Here is a 26,075-nt window from a genome sequence, read left to right as displayed (position 1 = left end):
TTGCTGATGTTCCTAGAAGAGGGTACATTCGCATCTTTGAGATGAGACACTGGAGGCGCTGCATCATTGGGATCTGTGGTTTAGTCGGCATTGAGGACCTCTGCCGGGCCTTGACAGCTTCTTCAAATTGTTTTGCCTTTGCTCCTCCAAGTCCACACAGTTCTCTTCCAGCCTTTTCACCTTCACGTGACACGAAAGGCTCTGCATGGACATGAAGCCCCTTCTCAAAATAAGACTCGGTGCAGTCCAGTGTCTTAGAAGAAACACTCACTCAATCCAGCAGATCTCAAAACAATCAAGAACATGATCGAAGCGAAGTAAAATCTGGTCAACTGGACGTAAGTTTAGTTCAGTTGACCAGATTTTACTTCGCTTCGATCTACGATGACCTGGATGAATGAGAACCTACACAGACATCAATCAAGAACATGATTTTCCTTGAGCGACTTCCCTGTGCCAGTAAAGCAGCCATTTTAGCCTCAGCTCTGGGGCGTGCAGATGCAGTAGATGACATATTAGACTTTCCTCCATGTTTCACGCTGCCTTTATTCAAAATGTGGTCAAATGGCATTATTTCATCCTGATCATTTTGGGGATTTTGTTGAAATTGAAGCACTTTTCCATTTTCCACATCCTCCTGTGTTTTCTTTCCTACTGCTGAGGCCTCATGCGGCTGTGACCTTCCAGACGTGAGTTTCTGAGAAGACTTTAAAGGTAGGAAAGAATAAAACCCATAAATGAATACAAAATGAAGGCCAAAAATAAATATTTGTCGTGTGTAAAATGAACATTAATCAAAAGCTATGCTAAAAAGGGGTCTATAATATAAGAGAAGAATTCAGATGCGGAATGTGTCAGTACTCAAGGGTCTTTGTGTGTGTGTGCGCACGTGTACGAAGAAGGAGAGAAAGAGAGTAATTTTGCTTTAAATGAGGCTTTGGAGTGGTCTTTGGTCAGCGCTGTCACCTCACAGCAAGAAGGTTCCAGGTTCAAGTCCCGGCTCCAGCACAGGATCTTTCTGTGTGAGTCTCCATGTTCTCCCTGTTCCTGTGTGAGTCTCCATGTTCTCCCTGTTCCTGTGTGGGTTCTCTCTGGTACTCCAGCTTCCTCCCACAGTCCAAAGACATCAAGAGAGGACGAGGCTGATTGATACTCTAAATTGACCGTAGGTGTGACTGTGAGTGTGAATGGTTGTCCGTCTCTATGTGTTGGCCCTGAGTTGGACTGGTGACCTGTCCAGGGTGAACCCTGCCTCTCACCTGAAGTCTGCTGGGATAGACTCCACACCCCCCCCCCCCCCCCCGCGATCCTTCACAGGATAAGCAGTAGAAAATGGATGGATTACTTGTTCATAACGCTGCCTAATCAATCCATTGTGTGTATGAAATGAAATAGATCTTAATTAAAGACATTCTGAGAAATATTTGCTTTTCATGTGTGATTCAATGTAGCACATTCACACGCCTGAGTTGAGAATTACGTACTCTTTAGGTTCAAAAACTTCTGTAGGTCAAACACAGGTTGGTTGTGGAAGCATGTGTTATGTTTACATATTCATTGCAGATTAAAACAAACAGCAAAAAACACTTTCCAAAATGTAAAAACTACTCATTTGATAGAGCTGAACCATCAAAAAACAGACAACAGCAGTCAGCAAAAGTGAGGACCCCCCATCTTCTTCTTTTGGTTTAACGGTCGCTGTTAAACCAAAAGAAGAAGATGAAATCATCACATATTCCAATAAACTACAGACTTTAAATAGTAAAACGTGTCTTGGTCTCTTTTCTTTGGATCGAATGTGCCCCTTCGACAAAACCCTTGGCCCCACACGGGCCCCCTCAGTGAAATGGGTCTAGAACCGCCACTGCCTGCACGACCTCCAAGCTACGCCGCCCCACAGTCTGACGACGTAAAATTCCCTTTAGTTTCATTTTCTCCAGGCCAGTAGGTGGCGGTAATGCGCATAGAAGAACGCATCAAACTAATGAAGAGGAATAGAGGAGCGGAGAAAAGTAACAGACAAATGGACGGGTTATGTCAGTGACCCGGAGGCTCCACCTGGTGATCATCACCAGACGGACTCGAGACGGCCCCATCACAGCTGCTTCTCCTCCGGCTTGCTACCCTCCAAGCGTTCGCTCCCTCCCTTCAGCATCCATCGACATGCCACCGCTAAGTGAGTATTTACGCTCTTAGCTATGACGTCTTCGCCCATGTGTTTACCTGGTCTAACTAATGCCATCCATCCGTCCTTCCATCCGTCCATCTTCTACTGCTTATCCTGTTATGGGTTACAAAGGGCTGGAGCCCATCTCAGCGGCTTTATTGCGAGAGGCGGGGTTTACCCTGATCAAGTCGATAGTCCATCACAGGGCCAACACATAGAGACAGACAACCATTCACACTCACAGTCACACCTACAGTCAATTTAGAGTATCAATCATCCTCGTCCCCTCTTGATGTCTTTGGACTGTGGGAGGAAGCTGGAGTACCAGAGAGAACCCACACAGGAACAGGGAGAACATGGAGACTCACACAGAAAGACCCCGAACCTTCTCAGTGTGGTGACAGTGCTAACCACTGCGCCACCGTGCCGCCCTCTAACCAATACATGTAACGTTAATACCCGCCAATGGACTGAATACTACGTTTTGTTATGGCTTCTTGCCTCACCGCAGCTGTCGGTATGATGGAAGCAGCTGGCGTCCAAGCACAGACGTCGCTTGTGTCACGCAACGAGAACGAACGGCCCTCGGTGGCTCTCCAGTCGCCAGAGTTCGATATGAACGTGGCGGTGACGTTCGCTGACAGCTGCGGGATCTGAGGGCCATCATATGACTGCAGGCGAAAAAATCTAGTCACTGATTAGCCAGCAAGTAGATAATTCACCAACGACACTATGAGCAGGTGAATTATGTGAGGGAGCAAACTTTCAAAGGCTCCAACAACAAGCAGTATTTGGCCCTTTTCCCGTTCTTAACCCTTATTTTGGTCTTACAAACAGGAATTAAAGGCGCGATGTTCTGGCCCGGGTGCTATTAACGCTATTCATGTAGTCGCGTGTTGCCCCTCCCTTCCTTTAACATGACTTCCGTTGTTGTTCAGTAAACTCCAAGCAAAAAATACACAGATAAATAGTTCTCATTTGAAGTACTTAAAAAAAAAAAACCCTGATCGATAAAGTCATTGAAACAATTATCCTGGGCTGCAGGTTTAGCTTTATTATTGACGAGCATAAAAATAAACCAGCCAGTAACTCTGAAGTGAGGGAGATAAGAGGGAGTCCTTCGGTACACAACGAATGCTAATATTTGCACGTTTTATTGGCTGCGCTTAAGAAGCGCAGGTAAGAGTTTGAAGCGCTTTTGTATCCGTGGCCATAAACTGCAGGAGCAGTCAAAGTGGGACAAGTGAGAATCGTGGCACTGCTGCTCTCAGTGCTGCTCCTGGCTTTAATCGTCATCATCATCATCATCATCATCATCACTGTCCTAATGGTTTGTTATCATCGCACTACGTTGCGCACAGTTTACGTTTGTGGTTATTAAAAAAAAAAAAATCATTTCGCTTCATTTTTTTAAACCTAACCAGGATTCTTTGCTGTTCCTGTGTAAACGTGCATTATTTGTGTATTCAGTTTTCTATTGTGGTTGTTGACAGTTTCATCCGGCACTGAAGGCGAAACGGTGCCATCATCGCCGTGGTGACGGCGTGAAACTGCGTTGATCATGGGAGAAGTGAGGAGGTCACCATGTGCCGAAACATATCCAAATATTCTCCCATCTTCCTTATCCTAGCCCTGTCAGGCCTCATCTTCCTGCTACGCAACATCCACACGGTGGAGGTGAGAAACACAACCTTGTCTTTGTTATTATTTCATCAAGAAAATTGGACAAAGTGATCTTTTTGGAGATATTGTTCCAGCTGAAATGACATAGAGTAGAAATACTTGAAGTCATCTTAACGTGACAGTTGAAACTGTCGCCATAGGAACATGACATGGAACGAAGGTCTGGTGGGTAATCAGACGATCACTTTCAGCTCAACTCTCTCTCCTCAGAACTGGAACTGCCACTCCATCTCAGCCTTGTACCAGCTCCACAGCAGGATCCAGTCGTCCTTCATCCCTGGAGGTATCCCTACTTTTCATCACAACCGAACCTTCTGTGCTCATCTGGGCCAGAAACCGTCTCCTGAAGAGGAACTGGAGGAGCGTTACTTGTTGGACTCAATCACCTGGCCTGAACCTCCGGCTCGTTCCACGCCAGCCTCTCTGCGCCAGACGAGTGACCCGGTGCACAGCCTGTTCGCCATCCTTCCCACCAAACAAGGAAGGCAGTGGCATGTGGGCGATCAGCTGGAAGCCTTCATCCAAATGCACGACTTCCAGGGTCGGCCCAAGCGCTATGGCGGGGACTTCCTTCTGGCCAGACTACACTCTCCGCAGCGTGGTGCAGCTGTGGCAGGGCTGGTGCTGGACCACAGGAATGGATTTTACTCTGCTTTGTTCCCGCTCCTCTGGGTGGGACCTGCACAAGTGGAGGTCACGATGGTGCACTCTAGCGAGGCAGTGGCGGTGCTGCGACGCTTGAGGGAGGAACGCCCAGATCGAGTATATTTCAAGAGCCTCTATCGCTTGGGCTTCCTGTCTGAAACTACTGTGTGTAACATGTGCTTGCCGCCAGACCATCAGCCTCTGTGTAACTACACGGACCTTTACAGCGGCGAGCCCTGGTACTGCTACAAGCCTAAGATGCTCAGCTGCGACACCAGAGTCAACCACGCCAAGGGAGGCTACCTCAAACACATCATCACCAACAAGGAGGCTTTGCTCTTTCAGAGGTTTGTACTTTAAAGACGAGAACAAAATATTTCATAACGGGTTTTGAAAATGTATGAAAAGTTGAAAAGCACAAAGGACACTTATTGCATTTTAAACACTTTTCACTTTGAATTTTTTTGGCATAAAATTTGTCAAGATTGTGTATATTGGAGAGTTTTTATTTAATTTTCAACCTCAGTTCCTATTAAAAAAAAAAGTATAATAAACTTTGCACCCAAAATTATTAAACTTGTCCTGTTGAGTGCTAAAAATGTACCATTTCTTCTCATTAAAACTGCCATTTTTGAGTCCATTAGAGCTTTAAAAACAGGCATTTTATTATTCCCGGGTGTCAGCCTGGATATTTTTAGTTTAATTTCCTTTCCACCGTGTTTACTCTTTTTCTGATAGGGTCACCACGTAGGCTACCAACAAAATGCATTTATGCAACTAAAATCATGAGCATGTTTGTGTGACTGTCAAGAGTGTTTTTTGTGTGTGTGTGTGTGTGTGTGTGTGTGTGTGTGTTTTGGCACAGTCATGTAAAAGTTAGATTTCTATTTAGATCACAATCCCCCCTTCTCTCCCCGTAGTGGCACGCTGTATAAAGGGTTAAATTCTGGAACACACAGGACTGGTGTTGCTCTTTATTGCGTAATATTTTTATAGTTTGATTTTAAAAAGTTGTTTTTGGCATTTTGGGTCCAGTGGGTTAAAGAAATGCCCATATATATTTGTTTTTTTGTTTTTTTTTTAAAACACTGATCAACTTTTTCTCTCATCTCAGTGGAGTGAACATCAAAATTAACATACACGCTTCAGGAACCGACCGAATCGAAGTGCTGCCTTCGAGGAAAGGTAAACCTCCGGTAGATCTGAAGAACTTGTGCGTTCTTACACACAGCACGTTTTGATTTATGATGTCATATTTCTCGGTTTCTATCAGACAACGTAGAAAGCAGCAGCGTAAAACCCGAAGCTGTCAAGCTGGAGCCGTCTGGCTTCTACTACGAGGACTCCTGGAGGCCGTTAGGTGGCTTCACGTCGCGCGGCTTTAATGACTCGTCCGTCATCACTCAGTGTTTGAAGAACAAGATGATCTACATGTATGGAGATTCCACCGTCCGCCAGTGGTTTGAGTACCTCATTGCTTTACTACCAGGTCAGTGTTCTTGTCCCGTCCGTTTGACCCCCCATGAACGTGCAAATCATCTCTCTAACGTCTGTTTATTTCACCTCGCACAGAGTTGAAGGAGTTCAACCTTCACAGTCCAAAAAACGTGGGGCCGTTCATGGCAGTGGACAGCACCCATAACATTCTCCTGAAGTACCGCTGCCACGGCCCCCCGATCCGCTTCTCCACCGTCCTGTCCAGCGAGTTGCGCTACATCTCAAATGAGCTTGACGGTCTGTCCGGGGGCCCCAACACTGTTGTGGTTCTCAGTATCTGGGCCCACTTCAGCACCTTTCCCGTGGAGGTGTACATCCGGCGTCTCCGACACATCCGCCGAGCCTTGGTACGGCTCCTGGACCGAGCACCGGGGACGCTGGTTGTGATCCGCTCAGCCAACCTCCAGGCCCTGGATGACGAGGTGAGCCTGTACAACAGTGACTGGTACTCCCTGCAGCTGGACACCGTGCTCCGCGCCATGTTCAAGGGACTGAATGTGTTACTGGTGGACGCCTGGCAGATGAGCTCGGCTCACCACCTCCCTCACGCCCTCCATCCACCTCCACCCATTGTCAAGAACATGATAGACATGTTCTTGTCTTACATTTGCCCAGAGAAGAAGGAGAAGCAACCATATTAGCGAGAGATGGTGAGTGAAGTTCCTCCAAAGCAACACGTGCTTTAGTGACCGTCTGAGTTGGGGCTCATATCTGGTTTTCGTCAACCTGTCTTATTTTCCTCCGGGAATGCCAAAGACATCGGCACAGCGATTGTCACTGCATGTGTTGTGTTTTACTTTTTTTTGTTTTGTTTTTTTTTTACAAATGTATAATTTGCCAATTTTCACTGTTTGTTTTTTAGTTTTTTATTGTGTTTTGTTCGTTTTCCAAAGTTCAAGACTCAAAGTCTCTTTTTCTCAGGCTTGTTCAGAATTTGCGTTCCCATGCAGGGAACCATGTTCATACCTTCTGACTACTCTCGGGTACTTGGCGATATTTCTGTCAGGTTCACCGTGAAAGTGGAAAAGGAGCTTGAATTCATTATTTTTTGTACCTTATAACCTGCTGTTTACTTGAGTGAAACATCCGTCCATTTTCTCCTGCTTATCCTGTTAAGGGGGCGGGGGGGGGGGGGGGGGGACTGGAGCCTATCCCAGCAGCCTTCAGGTGAGAGGCAGGGTTCAACCTTGGACAGGTCACCAGTCCATCACAGGGCCAACACATAGAGACAGACAACCATTCACACTCACAGTCACACCTACGGTCAATTTAGAGTATCAATCAGCCTCGTCCCCTCTTGATGTCTTTGGACTGTGGGAGGAAGCTGGAGTACCAGAGAGAACCCACGCAGGAACAGGGAGAACATGGAGACTCACACAGAAAGATCCTCTGCTGGAGCCGGGACTTAAACCTGGAACCTTCTTGCTGTGAGGCGTCAGCGCTGACCACTGCACCACCGTGCCACCCTTTGAGTATCACATAGTGGCTGAATTCTTCACCTTATTGCACTGTAATTGTAGCAGATCGTGGTAGAGGAGAAACCTGCCAAATAAGCAGCTGCTTGTTGTTTAATGTTTAAATCTTAACAGGTATATCCCATTTCACCCTCCACATCCCGTCCTATAACCCTTACAAGCATACGAATTCTTTTTTACTGCTTTTCAATTGCCAAAATAATTTTCTATTTTCAGCTTGATCATGTTTATTGTGATTAAATTTATTATAATATCATTTTTATGTGGGTTGATTAGAGATCAACCAGTACCGTTTTCTTTTTAGGGGCCGATATCGATTATCGGTAAGTGACGGAGGCTGGTAACTGATACTACAACACGAGGCTGCCTTTAATAGAAAGTTTCCCTTCCCAGAGTTTACGAATACATTTCACTGAACTGAACACAAAAATAACATCCAGGTACAGAACAATGTTGAAGTGTTTTCTGATGAAAAAGGAACTTACTGATAGCTGATAATAGGTCGATTCCTAATCCACGCTCACGTGTGACGCAAAGAGATGATGTGCCTATTTTAAACTAATTCTCTGTTTTCACCATCCAAGCAGTCAGATTCCGTCCTCATTTTATCAGGTTTGCCAGCAATTGCTATTGTCATGTGTGTTTGTGTGTGTGTGCGCGTGCGTGTTGGCTTGGCAAGATGTCTGAGTCATTATACATATGAATATTGTTAGTATTAACCATTTGTCCAAACATGTCTGTGCCATAATAAAACAAATCATGTAAGCATCAACTTTTTCTCACTTTTCTCGTTTTTTTTTTCCCGCCTTTGACAGCCTGAAACGTCACACCAACTCAGCTCTACATGGTGTGTGTGTGTGTGTGTGTGTGTGTGTGTGCGTGCGCTGCGCAAAATAATCAGAAATTGGAACGCAAATAAAAAATATGACGTTTTGTTTTATTTGATTTTGAAAAGAACTCACTTGTTTTTTCCTGAGGCTCTGGGACCCATCTGTGATCCTGAATGATAAAACAAACCTGGTCGTGTTTTTTTCCGTGCAGGTTACCTGCATCCATGTTCTCTTGCAGTCATGGCTGAATCTGTGCACACAGAAAAAAAAAAGCATACGGCTAAATGAGGACGAAAACCTGGACAAAAGGACATGTAACCACCATGTGGAAGAATGCGTGTCAAAAAATTGAACTACACGTTGGGGAACAGGAAAAGTGGAAATTTATTGGAAGAAATGTAGTCATAAGGACAAATATAAAATGGAACTTTTATTAAAAAAATGCATTTTGGCATTCAGGTGCTCTTGAAAAAGCTTAACGCAACTATTTGTGAGGACTAAGGGTTGTTCTTGCAAATTTCCCTTTGGTGGGTGGAGCCCTGGAGCTACCCTGTTCCAACCAACCCTTCTTCTACCTCCTCCTCTACTTCCGGGAGGATGTTTACAGGACAATCCCAGAATGCTTTTCTGTGTTTCATATCTGTACCAGTGAAATTCGGGGGTGAGGTCCGGATGCAGTAATTATTGTGACTACATTCTGGCTAACGACATTAAAGTATTCCTCGAGTTATTTGTCGTAAATATAAGCACACTAACAACCAGCGTCTTCAATTAAAATGATCTATGCACTAAAATATTTAAATAAAGCTTTCTCACGCGCGGGACTGTAGGTGGACTTTCAAGAATTACACCACATTGATTTGACCTAGACGAAACTCTTCAAACATCACCCACGATATCAAAGAAATCTTTAAGAATTCAACAAGTCGGTGAGATCTGGTCAAACCTTTTATTACAAAGTTTCATGTTCCCTTTGAAAACTTCAAGCATATCTGTGTACTAAAGCTTAATAGAGCATCGTGTTTTCTACCAGTAAAAGATTCAACTCATCAGTAACTTTGGTAAAACACAACAAATGTGTACAAAACTAAAGGAGGAACACATCACAGGATACAAAAACAGCCCGATGCTGAAACTACGAGCACACATACATTCAGTCAACCTCTTCTGCCTTCCAGTTCCTGGAGTGTTGGTTTCTTATTATGTGCAGGTTGTGACAAGCACGCGCATGAAAAGGAGTGTAAAATACAGAGCAGCTGGAGGGATAAACCACATGTTGCTGTGCTGAATGGCCTACAGAAGTTCACTCAGGAGAGGGAAATGATGACTTCCTGAGGTTGTCCAGGAAGAGGCACTATGAGTTTGTTAGATTTACTGGAACTTCGATCTTTTAAACGCGAGTCTGCTGAGGCAGACGTGAGAGAGCATCTGGGTTAATGCCAACTGCTGCTTTATTTTCCATGCACGAGTTCAAATTCATGCCTACAATCAGATTATGAGTTAGTGCGGCCATTTACCCTCTTCCCCAGAGACACACCCTTGTCTCCTCTTTGCTGCAGCTGACCGCTAGTAAGCTTAGCACAATGGATGGTAGTGGATGAGAAGTGTTAGCATACCTCAGTCCAAGTCACATTCCTCTAAAAACAAACAAACAAACCTTTGCCTGCATGAATATAAACAAGGAATCGTCTTATCATTTGCTGTGAAATAATTCAGAATGATGACACAGTCGGGACTACGTTCCTGATGGGGTGCAGTGATTTCACCTTCAGCCACAAAACCGAACATTTATTGATAACTAGCAGAGCTGCTGCTGCTAATAAACATGGCCAGCTTTGTCAGAGAGCATGAGGAGGATCAATGCTGGACAAACCAAAACCTTGAACCTGAACTATTTCATGACTTTTGAGAACTATGCTCACACTGCCATTCATTGTGCTAAGCTAACTAGTGGCCAGGCGGGGGGAGAGTAGGGTATGAACAAAAAGTGTATGTCCCGAAAAGTGGACATGTTCCTTTAAGATAGAGAAACTGTTGTTCTAATGTTTCGTATCCAGTGGTATTATTAGTCAGACCTTCAGCCCAAAAACACAACTAAGAGAAAAAGAGAAGTGTCCACATGAAATATTGAAACTTGAAGGCAAACAAGTTCAGCGTGTTCCACATGGTTTGAGTCATCACCAGAAATCGACTTCATCGCGAGCACTACATGTTAGATTTGTAAATCATCTGTGAACAAACTGAAGAAACAATCGACAACAGAAAAAAACTATTAAAAGGTGAAAATCATTGGCAAAGTTTGACTGGAGGCTGACATTGCACGTGACATCACGGCAGCACATTAATCTTAGAGAGAGAGAACATCAAACATCCTGAACTGTCATGGCCTCCTGCGGCCAGCTGTATGTGTCCAGGACGAAGGAGTCGTAGTCGGGACTGTAGATGTGTGACAGGACAAACGCCTCCTTGTCCTTTGGTTCAGGATACAATGAAGCAATGTTGTGTTTGTATGCATAGTTGACAATCTGATAGAAAGGAAGACACATTAATAGCAGATGAGCGATAACAGTAACTTCTTTCTTAATGAATAAAGGGGGAAATTCAAACATGAGCATCTCTGAGTATATCTTAGTTCCTGTGGGTCCCTATTTTAGCAGCTTGGGAGGAAGTTGAACAAGATGTGTGATACCACTGAGGATATGCTGGAAACAAAGCCAGCTGCCACATTTGCATTGTAAATATTGCTCTTTGTGATCTAGGATGAGATGCAAAATGCACATTGATTTACCTACATAAAAAAAATCAATGTGTTAATATTTGGATGCTGTTATCTGCTATGTTCAGCAGTAGAATCTGAGTTTCTCCTCTGTTCAGCTCCCTGATGCAACCAATACATCCTCCTTGTGATAGCAAGTTGCATTCCAGAGAAGAAAAAGCCTAAACTCAAAGCCTCTGATGCTCTTCAGCCCCCCCCCCCCCCGTGCTATTCAATATGTTGCGCTAACAAGCAGTCAGCTAATCTCAGCTCACTACTCTATGTACAGGAGGGGTATTTAGCTTCCAGTCTGGCTCTGGCAGTGATAATAAACACGACTATTTCCCAAAAAGTTGCCTTGTTTCCTTAATATCATATAAATATGATAGAACTACAGGCATGGTGGCTGACAACTGACTGGCAATGACCACTTACCTTCACAGCGATCTTGAAGGACACCTCTCGAATGGTGTTGAGTGGAGGATAGAGTCTCCCCTCGGCCAAGTGCTCCTCTGTTACCATATCAGCGATCGCCTGACACAGAATCAAGAGATACACCCATTGGATGAAATCTCACTTCAAGAAATAAACAGATGTGGTCAACCAATTGTATTTGCTATTAAAGATACACTTTTAAGTTTCCAAGTATCTACAATCCACTTATGTCTTTACTCTAAAGTCAATTTCATGTCCAAGACATCCTGGTAATTAAATATGAGAGTAATACACAGACCTCTGCTGTGGTGAGGAAGATATCATCTGATATGTGCCGCACTCCGCAGGCTATGACACCCAAAGCGACCCCTGGGAACACGTAGGCGTTGTTTCCCTGCCCGGGATAGAAGGTGCGTCCATCAGCCAGAGTCACCTTGTTGAATGGACTTCCACTGGCGAAGATGCCGCGGCCCTGAACAAACATGAAGAGAAGACTGTTTTTATATTTATTCAATATATAGTTTATTCTTTCGACTCTGTACTGGGATGTTGACACGAAGTAAAGATTTGACCGAAACAGTTTGGAATCCTCACAAGAAAATGGGTCTTTAGAATAAATGGACCCTACCCACAGCTACTTAGCGCCGGATATCAAACTTTGATACTTTTACAACACCGACCGAATCGCTGCAGTACCGCGGAGGGCAGAATGATGCCTTGTCCTTCAACCCCTGAGGAGTAAATCTCCAAGTTGTGATTAAACTGTTAAGTTGTAAAACAGCTTTGAGTGGAAATACGGCCAACGGCATGAAATGTAGTTGAAACCATCCATTGTCTTCCACTTATTCCTATTAAGGGTCGCAGGGGCTGGAGCCTATCCCAGCGGCTACGGGCAAGAGGCGGGGTTCACCCTGGACAGGTCACCAGTCCATCACAGGACCAACACATAGAGACAGACAACCATTCACACTCACAATCACACCTACGGTCAATTTAGAGTATCAATCAGCCTCGTCCTCTCTTGATGTCTTTGGACTGTGGGAGGAAGCTGGAGTACCAGAGAGAACCCACACAGGAACAGGGAGAACATGCAGACTCACACAGAAAGATCCTGAGCTGGAGCCAGGACTCAAACCTGGAACCTTCTTGCTGTGAGGCGACAGTGCTGACCACTGCACCACCGTGCTGCCAACTTTTAAATGTAATACGTAATTTTCATTTGTTCAAATGGGTTTAAATATATATCATGACAAAAAAAAATTGTCAAAGAAGAGAAAGTATCAGTGAGTACCAGTAGAGCAAATTTTGAATGACACGCAGTCCTGCAGGTGGCCATGAAAACTACCTACTAGTCCATTTTTAGTTTTTGCATATTCATGTTTTTTTTTTCTCTTTACTGCAACAACAGAAATGCAAATTTGTACTCTTTAGTTTGTGTTTCTATTACACTTGGGTGTCAATCCAGTTTTAGGAGCCGATACTGCAGGTTGGAAGGAAATGTTTTTCACCAGTTCCCACATGCAAACAGCAGGGGGCAGCAGTGTGTCAGCCTGCTGGTGATGACGGCAGTCATTAAACTTCAAGCAGTCCCACGATGAATTTAGATGAAAATGAAAACAAAATAATCCCACAGCGGTCCCTAAAGTGACTACCTCTGTGAGCGTGTAGCACTGCTCAGCTGTGCACTCCGCCTTGCTGGTGGGGTTACTCAGGGCGAAGATGATGGGTCTCTCGTTGAAGGATGCCATGTCTTTGATGATCTTCTCTGTGAATGCTCCTCCAATGGCAGCCACGCCTTAACATTCAGGACAAAGAACAAAAAGAATCACGATCACCAGCGGTTGGGTGACTTGATTTAACTGTTGCCTCAATTCCCTGTCTTGAAATCTGAAGCAGTTTGGGCGATTCCAAACCAGAAACAATTATTTGTCAATTATCCTGAAGCACAATTACAGCACCAGGTAATGGAACATTTGAAGAATTCCCTTTAAACAGAAGATGTTGACAAAGCAGGGCATCAATATCCATTACAAGTTCATAAGACATGCAACTTATTGATTTTGACAAATGAAAACTAAATAACTAAAATCTAAAAGGAAACTTTAGTGAATCTAATTAGAGAAGCCATGTGAGTCAGTCGATTTGTAGGGATTTACCACGTTGTTATGGTGCTGAGCAAAGTCGAAAAATGAAATCACCTTTAATAAGTTTCTCGGTTTTGCCACAACTGGTGAGGAGCGACCGTGAATGGCTGAGAGAAACAGCGTGAGTTATGACAACAATGTCTCAGAACGATATCTCAGTGTGTTTATCTCCTCTAAGTGCTTCTTTGGGGGGGGGGGGGGCTCACCTATGATAGCAGTGGGTTTGATGGTGTGCACCACCTCCTCCAGGGTCTTCAGGTGCGGGTGCTCATGAGCAAACTCCTCCTTCTCGTGGTTGAGATTACCTCGTCCCTGAATGTGGAGGAAATATCCTTGATCACTTCTGTACATGGTGAGGTTTTGGGATTTGGACATGAGTAGGGAGAGTGGCGAGCGCACGCACCAACGCATTACCTTCACAATGAGACCTTTCGAGTCCACCATCCAGATCCTTTTGGCAGCTTCTTCTCTGGACACACCCTCCTTGGCCATGGCCATCATGAGTAGGTGAGCAATACCCAGAGCAGCCTGGTATCACAAAGACAGTCACTGTCACCATTAGAGACCACCACACAGTTATAAAACTGAAGCCCGATGGTCCTCTCACCTCGCCAGCCCCCTGGAAGACGACGGTGTGGTCTAACAGGGTGTTCTTGGTAATCTTCAAAGCTGCTAAAATTCCCGCCACAGCTACGGAGGCTGTGCCTACCAGACAAACATGGCATGATCAATGATGACAACACAGGTCACTCTCTGCCGATGGAGGTCCAAGGGGCCCAATTAGGCTTTTTTCTGTCGTATAATGTTACAGTGGCTACATTTACATGGACTGAAATAATTCCATCACTTATAGATAAGGGGCTATTTCAGTTTAGGTGTTTACATGAGTTTGTGATAATCAGGAAGATGGGATCCATGCGAGCCACATCTTTTGTTGACTTTTGCATTGAGCTGACATCACCTTGTCACCAATCTCTCTACAGGTAATTGTCTCAGGGACGCTTCCTCTTGACAGGCTCCTGAAAGATGTCAATCAGTGGAAAGGGGGCTTTTTGGGAGGGGCTGAAGCCTTAAAGGCACAATGAATAGCTTCTTTACATTGTTGTGAGAAAACAAACAGGCTCGACTCTCCCTTGTCTCTCCCTGCACTCCTGATGAACATATCCCCTCACCTGTGCTTGACCTCGGTTGCTAGGTGGGGTGTATCCCAGTTCACTACCTGAAGAATTCTACCATCCCAGTGAGTGAGCATGCTTAATAAGCTAGTGATCTTCAAACATGAACTGGAACAAAATATTACAAAACATCGATACATTTGAGCAAACAAACACGCGCTTTGTCTGCCTTCTCATCGTCATTTTTGTGACATCCTCTGAAATGTGTGTGGACCACCTGCTCGAGGCTGAGGGAGCAGACAGAAACATAGACCACCACACACACTTCTAATGGGCCACGAGTTATGATTGTGAGGGATTGTGTTTATTGACAATTAGTGTCTTTTTTGAATGACGTTTCTTAATGTGTATAAAGACAGACAGAGGTGACAATAGCCTTTTTCAGACAAAGAATGAGCTGCATAGTAGAGGGTCTAATCTCTCAGACACTGAACCAGAGCTGAGCCTGACGCAGTTAATGTAAGTCAAGCACTGAGTTGATGCTATGCTGTAACACAACTGCTGGAGCCTGCAACCTAAAGAAATGTGGTGGAATGTCAGACGATCAATGTAAAGTGTAACGTGCAAGAAAAAATACAAAGTGAAGTACCTTGGATGTCGTCGTTGAAAGTACAGTAACGATTCCTGTATTTGTTCAGGATACGAAAGGCGTTGCTGTTGGCGAAGTCCTCAAACTGAATCAGACAGTTCATCCCGTACCTGCAGAGTGACAGTGTGATCAGCCAGGAAGCAACAACACTCCTCAACACCACCTGCTGGACATTTGTTTCTACTCACTTATCTGTTACCGCCTGCATAAACTCGTCGATTAACTCGTCGTACTCCTTTCCTCTAACTCTGTTGTGCTTCAGTCCGATGTACAGAGGATCATTGAGCAGCGCCTGAACCAAATATGACTCAGTCAGTCAAAAAGAGACAAGGTGTCGCTGCCCTGACCAGCACAGCTGACAGGCTGATGTGTGCAGCTCATGAAACAAACCTGGTTGTCTGTGCCGACATCCAGCAGCACCGGGAGACACTGTGTTGGCCGAACGCCACCACAGGCTGTGTAGAGAGCCAGCTTGCCAACAGGAATACCCATACCATAGCTGCCCAGGTCCCCCAGGCCGAGGATACGTTCACCGTCTGTCACCACAATCGCCTAGAGAAAGACAAACTGTTAGCACACAATTATCATCTCATACACAAGCAGCTGTGTGTGTGTGTGTGTGTGTGTGTGTATGTAAGGTACCTTTATGTCATCTTCTGGCCAGGAGTTGAGCATGGTGGCGATGTGGCCTCTGTCGTGGATGGTGATGAAGAGTCCTCTGATAATAAAAGTGAGATTATTATTGCTATTATTTCTATTTTTAGTAGAGATGGTGGTCTTAGAAATTACAAACAAGGCTGCACCCAACAATTTTGTTCAATTGGCCTGCTTTGTCCAACTATTAGCTCAAATTACAAATGTATTTTAGAAAAAACCAGCAGAAATTAACATCTGAGAAAAAGAGAACCATTGGGATATGAGGTCATTGGGACAGAAAAATACCTGTTAAGTTAATTGATAACTGCTGCAGCTCAACTAACAGGTTTGATTAGCTTTCATTCTCACCAGAATGATAAGAAAAACCTTTCAAATTTTGTGACTATTGTATGGTTACAGAACAGGTGAGATGTTCTCACCGCGGTCTCCTGAAGGCCAGGCCGTACTGTTGGCAGGCCAAGCCCACGGTGGGCGTGTACACGATGGGCATGAACTCCTCGATGTCAGAGGTCAGCAAACGGTAGAACAACTTCTCGTTCCTGTCCTGCAGAGTCATCAGCAGGATGTACCTGAGACCAAGAGAGAAACACACAATAGAATAAGCTGCGAGATCTAAAAGCGAGTTGTTGTTGCTGCAAACACACCACAGCATCATAGTCCACGAGGAGAGTTTTGATTGGTCAGTTCTAGCTTGTTGTTGATCAAACACTTACCTCTCTCAGCCCTGCGATTCAAACTATTTTTGAGGCTGAGAAAAATATATCAAATGAATTATCATGAAGATTCAATGACTCACAAATCGCCTGACGTATGGACCTCAAGCCCCAATTATTAAACTGAAGTGTATCAAACGTCCTGAAAACAAAATCAATGGGTGCCACATCATAACAATCACATTACTGATAAAATGTGTGGCATGTTCCATCCATCCATCGTCGTCTTCCGCTTATTCCTTACTAGTAAGGGTCGCGGGGGGGCTGGAGCCTATCCCAGCATCTATGGCCAAGAGGCAGGGTACACCCTGGACAGGTCGCCAGTCCATCGCAGGGCCAACATACAGAGACAGACAACCATTCACACTCACATTCATACCTACGGTCAATTTAGAGTATCAATCAGCCTCGTCCCCAATTGCATGTCTTTGGACTGTGGGAGGAAGCTGGAGTACCAGAGAGAACCCACACAGACACGGGGAGAACATGCAAACTCCACACAGAAAGATCCCACGCCCGAGCCAGGACTCGAAACCAGAACCTTCTTGCTGTGAGGCCACAGTGCTAACCACTGCACCACCGTGCAGCCCGTGTGGCATGTTGAAGAGATTAAATATATTTATAGAGATGTACAAGAATAATAAGAACAGATGTCATTTCAGGCAGTATTTAGATGGTAACATGTAAGTGGACGGTGAGGATGTTTTCTAGCCCTCTGAAAGCACTTTAACACAGTTGTGCACACACACACAAAGTATAAATGTGTGTGCGCCGGTAAAGGTGCCAACTTGCTGATGCTGATGCTATCAGAGGCAATCAAAGGATCCGTATCTTGGTCAAGGACAGAGTATGCGGGGGCACCACGGAGGCTTTTATCAGGCCATAATGAGAAACTGGTGGATAAAAATAAGCAGCCATCATCATTACTGATCATTGCAGTGATAAAGAACATATTATTTGCCAGTAACAGGTTTTCATTACTGATAGGCAGTGATCAAAGGCCATTATGAGATTAGAAATTGAGAGCTATCTCAGCATATAATCATGGACTCATCTCTTAAAAAATGTATTTTGCCCCATGTTATCAGCAGGTCCTTGATCATGTGACAGCAATCAAAGATTTCCATCATGTTGAAGTATGGTGAAAACCTGTCCTCTGATGAGATGATGACCTCTTGTGACATTCTGCGAGACTTTCTCCACTGTTCCTTAATCTTAACAGGTGAGCAAAGGTTTTCTGCTTCGTCTTCATATGACAGTAAAAAGTAGCAGTTGAACGATGTGACACACCACGGTTAGTGCTTTTTTATATCCTGTCCTTGATTAAGCTTTGTGGGTGCTGCGCTCATCTGTCAGGTGGCATCACACGTGTTCGCTGCGCCTACACTCGTGCGTACGCCTGCATTCATGGCACAGAAATGTCACATAAAAGTGTTTAAAAGGGGTATTTCAGATTTGCTGAAGTGGGGTTGTGTGATGTTATCACCCACAGCAAAGGTCTTCAGCCCAGTTTACACGAAAGATTTGCAATAAGACCAGTAATCAAGTTCCCCAGTCCTGTATAACATCTCCCCAAATATCATGGTGTACGAGTTTAATTTTAACCCCTTTTAATTCAATTCACTATCACCCCCCAAAAAAGACAAACAACTGTTTTTATATATGGCAACTTGCCCACACTGTTTACAGCGGGGACGGGAGGCTGCTGACATCAACTGGGGAGATAATTGGACGGTGTTAAGCATCAGAGCTGCTCTCTGCACAGAAGCCGTGCTGACCCACATCTACTGAGGGAAAGACCCTTACTGTGGACGACCAATTAACACAAGACCACATCCAAAAAAAAAAAAATCATAGCTTTCCTTTCAAACACGAAGGACAGTAAATACCCTCACTTGTCCAGAGGGTTGACACGAGTCTCATAGCTCTTCATGACTCGAAGCACTTGGACATCCTGGGAGAGGAAGCAGGGGGGCAGCAGGCCATGGATGCCCAACTGGAGGCGCTCCTCCAGGGTGAAGGCCATTCCCTGCAGGCAGGAGGAAGTGCAGTTATACAACACTACAATCCCTCCAATCGGTGTTTACACAAGCTGAAGTCTGCAAACTAAATAAGAAAGAAGGCGACCCAGACCACAGTGAGTCATGAGTTAGTCATCGCTGTACGAGTTCACTTCTGACTCATACACACCAGCGACTAAACACAGCAGTCTTTTTGATTTTTTCTCCCAAATTATGAATTGCAAGCCCTGTTTCTGTGGTAACAGTGAAACAAAACAAGCAGGGTTCACACACCCTTTCAAACGTAAAATTCAAATGTCTACACTTTTTAACCCTTTGCAAATACAGACTCAAATACCTGACCAGTAATCATGACAATGTGTAATTTTTAGAGTTTAAGTCAAGTTTGGTTTTGCTGCACACGTCACAGAGGTGATCGCAGCTGCTTGATTGGATGAAAAAAATCTGAGCTTTGCTAAAATATAGAATTCGATTCTTATAACCCCAAACAATCATTGGACATAATCTCATCGATCATGATTAATTTATTCTTGCTCATTTTTAATTCCAGGAGAAATGCAATGATACAATTGTTTGATTGCAAATATTACTTTTTTTCCCCATTTACAAACAATGATAGTTATGATAGTTAAAAATCCAACATGTTTCAAGGACATTCCACACTTTGAAATTACACATTTTCCAAACAATCCAGACTTTGCATGAAGCTTGTGTTTGTGTCACTTGATTAAAATTTATGTTCTGTTAATTCAAAGAGCAATCTGTGTTCTGGTTATTGACCGAAAAGCTCAGAGTGGAGTGTGAAGTTTCCTCTATTTATTCTGTCCAATAGTGTGAGAGAGTGAACACACTCCCCCGGCAGCCTGAATTCTCTCTCTCTCTCTCTCTCTCTCTCTCTCCACTGATGCCTTCACACCAGAGGAAAAACTGACCCACGTGGAGAATAAACTGTCCACTGAGGAGCGAATCCAGCATGTCTTCTCAACAAAAACCATCATGAAGGAGAATAAAATACTTTGAATAGTTTCTACTAGTATCATCCCCTACATACACATGCTCCGGGTTTTCTTCTATTGCGGGACAGAACGACAACAGGCGTTACACTGTAAAGAGGCATTTGCTACAAACGCCAAACGCCAAGCAGAGGTCACTGAGAGGAGACATGCTGCAGCCTTAAATATCCAACCAGATGAACACGAGACAATGCCTGTGTGTGTGTGTGTGTGTGTGCGTGTGTGTGTGTATATGTGGGGGGGGGGGGCAGTCCAAGAGTCACATATTAACAAAGCTATGCTAAACCTATTAAAGTGAGCAGGAAAAGAGGCACTAAGTAAACCTATTAAGAATACACTTCCAACCAACCACTGTCATGGACTCTCTCACACACACTCACACACCCAAGAAGAAGCAAAATCAACAATAGCAGATCTGCAACAAACAATAATCTGGTTAAAAAAAAAACTATTATGCATTTGAGAACTTGTAATCAGACTATGCACATTTCTGATCTTAACCGCTGCCTTGCCATTAAAAGCGAGGGGAACTGTGACTGACCTCATAATCTAAATCAAGCAATAAACTCAGATAAAGACAGTGTGCCCTGCTGTGCTGGTAAAGCTAACCAGGCAGAAAAAGAGGATTTCCTGTTTGATCAAAGTTTGAAAAACAGCCGTTAACACCCGAGTGAGTCACTTGGATGTTTGTTTTGGATCCATTCTGGCAAAGTCGATGCATTTTTTAAAAGAACAGGATGAGCGAGCAAAAAGGTCCGTGAATTCACATGAGTTCCTAGACGTTCTTCAGTCAGAGACACAGCAGAGCAGCAGACATATTGAGGCAATACATGGAGGGACCCTTCAAGCTCCAACATAGAGGTTTAAGCACTTGACAATCTCCTAGATAGCAGCTTTGGAATTCATGTTGTACTGCACAGCAGTACAATGCGGTACTTATATGGTATTCTCTGTTTATATATGTTCCACCAACACACAACACATGCAGGACATCATGTTGTCTGCAGTCATGTGAAAGCAGCAATAGTGTAGGTTTGACCCCGTGGTGAGACTGTGCATGCATGGGTTCTTTAATTTTTGTTTTGAACTTTTGTTCCATGTTTATGTTTCGTTTGTCCTTGTTGTTAAGATGTCAGTCTTTTGTATTCATGGAAACCTAAATAAAGTAATATTCTTCAAAAAAGTGTTTGGCGGTCCAGTCCATGTTAATGAAGACAGGAGATGGGACATCTTAAAACACTAAATATTTATGAATATACACATTGTTGATATCAGCAGCAACCTAAACTGTACAGGTAAAAAAAAGTGATACTCCAACATGAAGATGGAGACATGCCACGGCACTAAGATATCATGTTTGAGGTAGGTTATTCAAAATGGCAAGAACTGACTGCTTTTAGTTATATAAAAAAGCAATAGTAGGTCTTTGTTTTGTTGTACATGTGAGTGTTCATTACTCCAGGACCCATCAGTGGGCTCACCTTGTTGAGGTGAGGGTTTCTGGTGATGTCGTAGCCCCTCTTCTTGGTGCTGACGCTGCCTTTTCGGCTTGTACCGGAGTGACAGACCCTCACAGCCTGAAGACAGGCCCTGTCCGCCGCAGGGAAGGCTGCAGGATGACCCAGAGAACCCGGGAGGACCCGCATCCCGCTCGCAGCTGTGCGTCTGCACAGCTGCAGTGCTGCTCTTCCTGGGAGAGAGTTCATGCTGCCTGCACACGGACACATACACAACTCTTACACAAACTGTAACTCGGTAAGGGTAAGTTGAACCTCACATGTCAAGAACGCCGTAAATGATACTGAAGCCTATGCGTCAGGAAAACAACTCGCGTCAAGTGCAACGAGCGGCGAACCCACATCATCACTTTAGTCACATGAGTACACAAATAAACAACAGGTGCAGCCAACGCAGTGTATTTCAGTACCTAACCCTATACGTGAATAAATTCCATCGTAAATTATTCTATTATTCTATACCACAGACCCCCGTGAATTGTGTGCATGAGTAAATCAGCCAGGAACGGTTGAATTAGCACCACTAGCTGCGGTTAGTTCTTTTATGATAATGTTTTCTTTCTGCGCAACTGTTCATGCTAGCTTGCGAGCTAGCTAACTAGCCAACGCGTATCATACCTGGGAAAAATAACGAGAAACTGCTGAGCGCTCGACTTCAATCTTCATAGGAAGCTCCTGCCTCTCTGTCCTTGTTTCTCTCGGAGACTTATCTGTGGCTGGGGAGGAGGATCGACGGGGACCAGCTGATCCAGGATCGTTTGACATTGACACTCTCACCAGAGATGCTCCCTTTCACACTGCGATTCAAGATAGCATACCTACAATGAAAAGACGTAACGGCCGTTTGTATGGCGTTACTCCGTACAAACTGAACTGTGTGAAAATAAATGGGTTATTTCAAACAAACGACCGCTTTGACTATCATTATCAGTCCCCCCCCCTGAAACTAGTTGTTAGAATACCACTTATTAAGAGTGAAGATGAAATAATAGTCATTTTGCGAGACAAGGGAGCGTTAGTAGTGTTGCGACAGACGGTACTTATTTACGGCAGCTTCACATCGTAGCCGACCGCATCCATAGACCGCATCAGCCTGAAATATTTCAGAAATTTGTCACACTAAAACATTACACATAGGTAAAATACTCGAACATAGCGAATCTCTCATTTAATATGGGCAAGCCCACAGAATTCTGCTCTGTCGTACCTAAAAAAAAAAACTGTCGTAACATGAGGAGAACGTCATGTATTTGACTTCAGTGAAAGCTTATTTTAGCTCTCTCTCTGGTCGAGGTAGTTAAACCTCTCTTGATTGACACGCTTCACACACCGTCAGTCTGCACACGCAGAGCGCGGGGTGCCGTTGAGGATGCCTGCGAACCGTAATTGGCGCACTACACTGAATCGAGTAGGATGAGATTTCCGTTATGACTTTCAAAGTAAAACAATTGCGTTTAAAATCAACCTCGAGGAAAAGTGGTGCATTTCTTTTGAAAGCCAAACTCATCAATTTCGTTACAAATCTTTCATTCGTTTATCGTTAACTTGATACATTACGAAAGCGTACATTTTCACAACAAACTACAAACCTAATCTGAATTTATACGAAAGCAATTGTCATATAGCCAAATGAAATGCTATCAAATTTCAACCTCGATTTACATGTAATGTAGATGTATTTTACTTCAATATTCAATAGTCGTCCAGTTTAACGATGACCAGGTTGCTGGAGCTTTATAGGCCTACATCATGCATCTCAATGGCAGCAATGAAATAGCAACAGCTCATCGGTAGTCCAGTCACGACCCAGCAAGAAACAGCATTTACAGTAGAGGTTAAAAAATGTAAGCTGTAAGGTAGGGCAACAGCGACACCCAGCGGTAAAATAATGTTTCAATATTCAAATAGGCAAAAGTCCTCTCGTTATTTACTTCATCTTCGAAGAAAAACAATAAACTAATAAATGTCAATCACAATCTTAAATGCCATTTTGGACACGTAACATACGAGCAAATTCTATTTCCTTTTTGCACGTGAATACAACAGAGGCACAGTTTCTCACTTTTACTAAATCAGAATCAGAATCAGAATCAGTTTTATTGGCCAAGTATGTTCACAACATACAGGGAATTTGACTCTGGCCGTTGGTGTCACTCGTGAAATTTGCAGAAGAAACATAAAATAAACATAAATAATAGAAAGCATATACACCTATAGAAATACAAAATATGGTCCATGCAAAAACACAATTGGTGCAAGGTACACAATGTTGTGCAGACTTAAGTGGGTATCCAGTTGAACATGAGTGTGTGACCACTCAAGAGTGCAGCAGGTTAACAGATCAACTGTTTAAGAGAGTAATGGCAGTGGGAAAGAAACTGTTTTTCAGTCTTGTGGTTTTTGTGCGCAGGGGTCTGTAGCGCCTGCCAGAGGGGAGGAGTGAGAACAGTTTGTGTCCAGTGTGAGAAGGGTCTATGATAATGTTCCTTGCCCTCTTCCTGACTCTGGAGGAGTGCAGTTCCTGAATGGAGGGCAGAGGGGCTCCAGTGAGTCTTTCAGCAGTCTTAACTATGCGCTGCAGTCTGTTCTTGTACTGCTGTGTGTACCACACGGTGATGGAGGTGCACAGGATAGACTCGATGACAGCGGTGTAGAACTGGATCAATAGCTCCTGAGGCAGACCGTGTCTCGAGATGAGACTTGAGCGTGTTCAGCTACAAGTTGTTCTGACTGCACCAGAACACCAGCTGCTCAACCTCCTGCCGGTATGCAGACTTGTCTCCGTCCTGGATCAGGCCGATGACTGTTGTGTCATCTGCGTACTTCAAGAGTTTCACCGCTGGGTGCTTGGAGGTGCAGTCATTGGTATAGAGGGAGAAGAGCAGGGGGGACAGGACACACCCCTGGGGGGCGCCAGTGCTGACAGTCCGGGTTGTTGAGGTGAAATCTCCCAGCCTCACCTGTTGACTCCTGTCTGTCAGGAAGCTGGTGATCCACTGACAGATGGACGGGGGCACGTTGAGGTGGGAGAGTTTGGAGGAGAGGAGTTCAGGGATGATCGTGTTGAATGCCGAGCTAAAGTCCACAAACAGGATCCTTGCGTAGCTCCCTGGGCTGTCAAGATGCTGCAGGATGTAGTGCAGTCCCAGATTGACAGCATCATCCACTGACCTGTTTGCCCGGTAGGCAAACTGCAGGGGGTCCAGCAGGGGTCCTGTAGCAGTCCTTAGATGGCTCAACACCAGTCTTTCAAAGGACTTCATGACCACAGATGTCAGGGTCTGTAGTTGTTCAGTCCAGTGATGGAGGGGTTCTTTGGGACCAGGATGATGGTGGAGTGTTTGAAGATGGTGGGGACTTCACACTTCTCCAGGGAGCTGTTGAAGATCCTGGTGAAGACTGGAGCCAGCTGGTCAGCACAGGCTTTCAGACAGGATGGGCCTGGTGCTTTCTTGATTTTCAGTTTCTGGAACAGCCGCCTCAGCTCATCTTCATACACTCTAAGTGTGACAAGGGGGGCAGGTTGGGGAGCAGCTGGAGGTGTGCGTTGACGCTGGGATAGGCAACCCTTAATGTAGGAATAAGTGGAAGACAATGGATGGATGGATGGACGTCTGAAGGCGGTTTCACACTGAACGCGGCAGACGCGGCGCGCAGCGTGGGATGGGGCGCGAGCACGCGCAGTGCTACCAAGTTGCTGGGCTTGGTTTGCGCTCATGTGACATCACACCGCACCCACATACACAATGAATGGACCTCCCCCGTGCAGGGGGCCTTGCGCGTTCAGTTTGAAACCGCCTTGACACGGAGTCGAGCCCATGAGCGCATCTCCGCATGCGAGGCGTTTCTGTTTGGCTGACAGATGAACACGTGGGTCATGTTACCAGCATTGTTAGCTTTGATTGGTTAAAACCACACGTGTTCTGCTTTCACGGAATGAAAAAAGAAAGAAAACAAAACAGAGGGCAAAATCAAAGAACTCGGCTGCTGGCTACCTGCTTTGGCACAATGCAACGTAAAATAAGTGACATGTTTAAGTGAAAATGTGACAGAGTTGAAGAAGCAAGAGAAAAAGTTAGCAAAATTAGACCCATGGAAGATTCAGACTCATTGTTGAGAATGAGTTCCAGGGAGAGACTGTCTCTGTGGAGTCTGCCAGTGAGAACCGACACGAAGAATAAATCATTGAGTGATATTGATGATCTGTTTTTTCATGTATGCATGTCTGCCTGTTCCCTGTTGTTAGCACTGTAGTGGGCAATTACTGTAAAAAGCAGTTTTCAAAGCATTTCCAGGGATAGCACAGGAAGGGTGGGGCTATGGGGGCTGCAATTTTGTGGGGAATAGACACCTGAAAACTGTAATAAAAATCACCCAAAACCGATTAAAAAACGTATAATTTCGGCGGCGGCGCGCGCCCTTTGGGCGCCGGCAAGACTTTCAAGCCACTTTCACCCCTGCTCACAGTGATGAAGACAAAACCTCACCGTTGACTGTAAATATGTAGACCTGTGGCGCCCTCTGCTGGACACACCATAATCCACCTGTCACAGCCAGAACCTTGTTATTTATACAAACACAGCCTTCTTTTAAGGCTGAGTAAGCGGTCTACCTTCATTAATGAGAATGGAAGGCAATTTGGTCGCCAGATCAACAGCTAACCATTCCTAAAACCTAAATCTAACATAAAGCTTTGGCACACCCTTGTGTCCTCAATCAATTTCATATACAGTATTTATCAGAAACAAAGTTTCCACCT

The 26,075-nt window shown here is 44.6% G+C and overlaps 2 protein-coding genes across 2 annotated transcripts; one reads left to right on the top strand and one right to left on the bottom strand.

Moving 5' to 3' along the window:
- The first annotated feature begins 1,978 nt into the window (after nucleotides 1–1,978).
- nxpe3 (neurexophilin and PC-esterase domain family, member 3) lies at nucleotides 1,979–7,098 on the top strand. Its single transcript, XM_086220416.1, has 6 exons — nucleotides 1,979–2,176; nucleotides 3,661–3,844; nucleotides 4,061–4,842; nucleotides 5,610–5,680; nucleotides 5,769–5,984; nucleotides 6,068–7,098. Exons 2-6 carry the CDS (start codon nucleotides 3,752–3,754, stop codon nucleotides 6,631–6,633), a joined length of 1,728 nt encoding a protein of 575 aa, XP_086076542.1. The 5' UTR covers nucleotides 1,979–2,176; nucleotides 3,661–3,751; the 3' UTR covers nucleotides 6,634–7,098.
- A 2,134-nt stretch (nucleotides 7,099–9,232) lies between these two features.
- On the bottom strand, nucleotides 9,233–22,721 carry me3 (malic enzyme 3, NADP(+)-dependent, mitochondrial). Its single transcript, XM_086220411.1, has 16 exons — nucleotides 22,647–22,721; nucleotides 21,935–22,134; nucleotides 21,281–21,510; nucleotides 18,661–18,794; nucleotides 16,472–16,621; nucleotides 16,038–16,113; nucleotides 15,786–15,947; nucleotides 15,584–15,687; nucleotides 15,396–15,505; nucleotides 14,239–14,336; nucleotides 14,046–14,159; nucleotides 13,838–13,943; nucleotides 13,140–13,282; nucleotides 11,786–11,959; nucleotides 11,488–11,586; nucleotides 9,233–10,822 (listed from the first exon to the last, which is right to left on the bottom strand). Exons 3-16 carry the CDS (start codon nucleotides 21,503–21,505, stop codon nucleotides 10,661–10,663), a joined length of 1,857 nt encoding a protein of 618 aa, XP_086076537.1. The 5' UTR covers nucleotides 21,506–21,510; nucleotides 21,935–22,134; nucleotides 22,647–22,721; the 3' UTR covers nucleotides 9,233–10,660.
- Nucleotides 22,722–26,075: the final 3,354 nt, after the last annotated feature.

Source organism: Aulostomus chinensis, chromosome 12 (genome assembly GCF_037954235.1).
Source record: "Aulostomus chinensis isolate RoL2024-O1b breed Wild chromosome 12, RoL_Achi_v1.0, whole genome shotgun sequence".
In the NCBI taxonomy this organism is placed as follows: domain Eukaryota; kingdom Metazoa; phylum Chordata; class Actinopteri; order Syngnathiformes; family Aulostomidae; genus Aulostomus; species Aulostomus chinensis.
This window is presented reverse-complemented; position numbering and strand designations above follow the sequence as displayed.